The sequence below is a fragment of the Camellia sinensis genome, chromosome 8, assembly GCF_055761805.1.
Source record: "Camellia sinensis isolate YWXY chromosome 8, ASM5576180v1, whole genome shotgun sequence".
NCBI lineage: Eukaryota > Viridiplantae > Streptophyta > Magnoliopsida > Ericales > Theaceae > Camellia > Camellia sinensis.
This window is the reverse complement of record NC_138968.1, coordinates 59,873,995-59,878,929: the sequence shown is the minus strand read 5'-3', so window position 1 is coordinate 59,878,929 and position 4,935 is coordinate 59,873,995. Positions and strand designations below refer to the sequence as shown.

General features: G+C 35.0%; 1 protein-coding gene across 1 annotated transcript; it reads left to right on the top strand.

The window, feature by feature from the left end:
• The first annotated feature begins 329 nt into the window (after window positions 1-329).
• LOC114282725 (putative serine/threonine-protein kinase PBL11) lies at window positions 330-4,618 on the top strand. Its single transcript, XM_028225461.2, has 6 exons — window positions 330-726; window positions 1,531-1,844; window positions 2,527-2,662; window positions 2,788-2,930; window positions 3,025-3,148; window positions 3,825-4,618. Exons 1-6 carry the CDS (start codon window positions 675-677, stop codon window positions 4,253-4,255), a joined length of 1,200 nt encoding a protein of 399 aa, XP_028081262.1. The 5' UTR covers window positions 330-674; the 3' UTR covers window positions 4,256-4,618.
• Window positions 4,619-4,935: the final 317 nt, after the last annotated feature.

Here is a 4,935-nt window from a genome sequence, read left to right as displayed (position 1 = left end):
TTTGTACTAAGTCTCCATTATTAGAAATTTTAGTAAAATATTTAGAAATTTTAACCTTACTTTAACTATGTTTGATTTATAAATTAAAAAAAAAAAAAAAACAAATCTATGAAACAAATGTTTGAATTATAAGTGAAATGTACATCTGTTTTATCCCTATGTTACTTTCTTTCGAAAAATGCTTCGGATTCTCACCGGGGGTCGACCTCCAGTGAGGTGACGCGTCGTGATTGGATAAAAAAAAATTATTTTATTTATTTTTTTTTTTTTTTAAATTTCAGTCAATAAAAACTTACCACCTCACTGAGGGTGCGACCCCACTGAAGTCTGCAGCATAGCTGCTTTCGTTCTTTCTTTCTTTTTTTTTTTTTTTTAAATCTCTAATCCAATCCTTAAAAATAAACGCACTTTTCACACCATAAGTATAATAATACATTTGTGTTCTTATCCTTACCGGAGCACCCAAAAAATAAAAATAAAAAATAATGCATGTGTGTGTTCTTCTGATGTTCACACCTGTATGTTCTAAGATCTGGTTTGCCTGTTGATTTTTTTATGATGTTTCAGCAACTCCACAGGCCATAAAAGTTTTTCCCTGACCTTTTGGGAGTTGTGAGGAGGAACTCAACTAAAGGAGAATTTGGAGAGAGGTAAGAGCTGTGGGTCTGATTTCCATGGGGTCTTGCTTCAGTGTTCGAATCAAAGCAGAGAGTCCCCTCCACGCTGGTACGCTATTTTTCCCTTTGTTGTTACTTTCCCTCTCTTCATATTTTTCATTGCATGCTTGGCGTTTGACAAAAAGCTACATATGCTGTCAAGTTTACAAGCTCCCTCCCTCCCTCCCTCTCTCTCTCTCTCTCTCTCTCTCTCTCTCTCTCTCTTAAATTGTTTGAGGGTTTGAATAAATTGAGCTTTTCTGAGATGGGTTTTGAGTTTTCTTTGCTAAAAATCTTGTTTTGGGAATTGGGACTTCCGATCTTTTTGGGTTTGTTTTGGTTGAGCTAGTTTGTTTCATATAAGGATTTGTGCAATGTTTCCAAGTGAATTGAATGATCTCCAACTCTTTGAATATCGTTAACCTAGATCCCTTTTTTGTTTTATAAGATTCTCTGGGATCAAATGGATTTAATAAAAGACGTTTTTCAAGTTGATTCTGACAACAATTTTGCATTACCCATCAATGTTTTTAATAACTTCCTTCACAATTTTAGATGCTGTCACTCTTTTTCTTGGGTTTGATAATCCATGGATTTTCTTGGACTGCCATAAAATCGTCCATGAAACTTCTAATTCTGACTTTGTTGTGTTGTTTTGTTTTCGTTTTTGAGCTTGCAAATGTTAAAAGCAAGGTAGTCCAATTCAATTTGGTTTGTCCCATGAGAAATTGAATTACCTCTTCTTGCATGATTGTTAATTTTTCTCCCCTATTCATGAAATTGGAAATTATTTTAATAAGCCAAAATTCCTGTCTGGTCTATAAACATTAAACAATTAACAGAGATTTATACATTTTCCATTGTTTGTGTGTAGTGTTTAACTCAAAATATGGCGGCAAAGACAGAAAGAATTTTAGTAGTTCAAGTAGCAAGGTATCATCTACCTCCCCTCGGACAGAGGGTGAAATCTTGCAATCTTCAAATATGAAGAGTTTTTCGTTTAATGAACTCAAAACAGCCACCAGGAACTTTCGTCCTGATAGTGTGTTGGGAGCAGGCGGTTTTGGCTGTGTATTTAAGGGTTGGATCGATGAGAATACATTTAAAGCTGCCAGGCCTGGGACTGGTACTGTTATTGCTGTGAAGAGACTCAACCAAGAAGGCTTCCAAGGTCACAAGGAATGGTTGGTGAGTACTAATTGCCTTCTTTGGCTTCCACTTTCGGCTATTGGCTGATTAGTTTAGGCAGAATACAAAGGCATGCAAGAAATTTAAAAGTGGAATTACCCTCATGTTTCAAGAGTAAATTTTTGGATTTGATGAGCCTAGTCAACTGTGCAAACATTACTTTGCTTGGTTCTATTTTTCCAAAAATACTTTTCAGAAAATTCTACTTTCTTATTTTTCGTATTTTGTTGTTTTTACTGAATTTTTTTAATATTTTAAGCAATTTTTTTTACTTTTTAGGCATACCTAATATAAATATACTTAAAAAGTAAAAAAATTGTGAAAAAAACCTTTTAAAAATTCACTAAATATCAAAAATACAAAAAAAAAAAACGAGAATTCAGTACATTTTTTGTATTTTTATGTATTTATTAATTTTTAAAAATATTTTTTCACAAATTTTTTACTTTTTAGGTCCATCTAAGTAAGGTGCATCTAAAAAAAGTAAAAAAAAAATGTTTAAAATTTAAAAATATTCACTAAAAAAAAAAAAACACACAAAAACCAAAAAACTCAAACCAAACACACTGTTATCCTGACATCTCTATTCAGTTTTTCTGCTGGTAGTTCTTGCCGTTCATTAGCATCATTTATTACTTCGAATAAGATAGTTCACTAATTTGTGGCACTTCTCGAACTGTAGGCAGAAATTAATTATTTGGGGCAGCTATATCATCCAAATCTTGTGAAATTGATTGGATACTGCCTAGAGGATGATCACCGGCTTCTAGTATACGAGTTTATGCCCCGGGGCAGCTTGGAAAATCATCTATTCAGGAGTGAGTTTTTAGGGTTCGTTATTTCTTTAGCCAATTTCACATGTTCTCCTGTTGTTTTCTGGGAGGGTGAACATTTTCATGTACTTCAATACTTTACATTAAAACATCAGGTGTTGTTTGAACAGGAAGTTCTTACTTCCAACCGCTTTCTTGGAGCCTCCGTATAAAGGTTGCACTTGGTGCTGCCAAGGGACTTGCATATCTTCACAGTCCAGAAGCAAGAGTCATATATCGTGATTTCAAAACGTCTAATATCCTGCTTGATTCTGTATGAGAAATATTCTAATGGTTTAATTGTGTCACTTTAGCAAAAAGTTCAGCTAGTTCTGCTCTCTCATATACTTTCTATTTCTAACTGATAGAACTACAATGCAAAGCTTTCTGATTTTGGGTTGGCAAAAGATGGACCAGCAGATGGTAAAAGCCATGTATCTACAAGGGTCATGGGCACATTTGGATATGCTGCTCCTGAGTACTTGGCAACCGGTATTCTAAATTCTCAGCTGTGTTCTTTTTTTATTTTTCATGTCAAAAGATCTTTGAGGCATGCTATGCTCTTTCTCAAACCATTATATCTTATGATCTTCTTTTCTTTTGTGACTCCACACTGCTACTATTAGCAGCACTGATTTCTTTGCTTCGGTTTGTGTGTCTGTCTTTTTTATTCCAATCTTTGGCCTTTGTCATTTGGAACAAATATGCAATTATTTTCACATGCTTATATGAAACCCTGTACATCAAAAACTAGTGACCTATGTTGACTTCTAAAGATGGTTAGGTCTGGGTGGTTGTATCTTATTATCCTTGACGTCATCTAACACTTGTCATGGCAACTTTGTTTTGCTTTTCCTATAATTTGATAAATACCTTTTCGCCTACAGGTTGAGATCATCAGTATGATGAGTGAGCACCTTTCGTTTTGTTTTTCTATTGCCATTGCCAATTATATTTTTCCCCTCTGAAGACTTTGATAGAAAGTTCTATCTCCATAACTCTTCCACAAATTGCCTTGATGGCATTATTATCTTATCTTCTATATTATCCATTTCCAACTGTATATGGCTCTGGTTCTTGCTGCAACTAACATTGTAGTGTTTATTTCTGGTTCTTCTCAATTTCATTCTCTCTCCACTGATCCGTAGTTCATTCTCTTCTTATGAAGGTCATTTAACTGCCAAAAGTGACGTCTACAGCTTCGGGGTTGTTTTCCTTGAAATGCTGACGGGCAAGCGATCGGTGGACAAGAACCGTCCAACTGGGGAACATAACCTTGTTGAATGGGCAAAACCTTACCTAACTAGTAAACGCCGGATTCTTCGTGTTATGGATTCCCGTATTGAAGGCCAATACTCGTTGAGTGGAGCACTAAGAGCCGCTACCCTTGCAATCAAATGCCTAGCCATTGAACCCAAGTTCAGGCCGACCATGATTGAGGTTGTGAAAGCACTGGAGCATCTTCAGGACTTAAAAGACCAAAATTATCACAGCAATGCAAGCAACAATCCTGATTGTCGCACGACATGTGCTGATGAAGGTTGCGATGGAAAAGCTGCTTCTTATCCTAGGCCTTCTGCTTCCCCTATTCATGCTTGAAAGATATGAGGGACCAAGTTGCGTTCGCAATTGTTACTTAAACAGGAGTAAAACAATGATGTAAGAAAGAAGATTTAAGCTGGAATTCGGACATATATTACACCAAATATTGGCTGATTACTGTACAGTTCTTATATTTAATTTGGCTCATGTATCTGTCATTGATGTTTCTTTGAAATGTTGGTATACTTTTGTTGTATTGTACCTAGAATATGATTATATGGATACTTGAGGAGATTAGGGATGGGGTGTTTTGTGGATAGTTGACCTTATCTTTATCTTTAGTTGTGGGATAGTGTTATACAGAAACAAAATTTACAAATTGATGTGATATTATATTTGTAAATTGAGCCATATTTCACATTTTTAAGGTTATATTACTGCATAATTACACCAGTTTGTAAAAAAAAATATCTTGTATATCTGTTGGCACCATAAATAAATATATATTTTTTTGTTATTATTTATAATCGTAGGACACATGGTATTGTGTGTGCACTTTGAGGTTAAAGGAAGTTATGAAAATATGGAGTATATGTGGAAAAGATGATGGAGAATGTTGAGAAATAAGGAGCCTAAAGTGGAGGAGATGGAGGACATGGAGGGACACATCAGGGGAAATTTTATTTCCCCGCACTAAGTTACCTCAATGCATATACTTAATAAAATATTATTTTAAT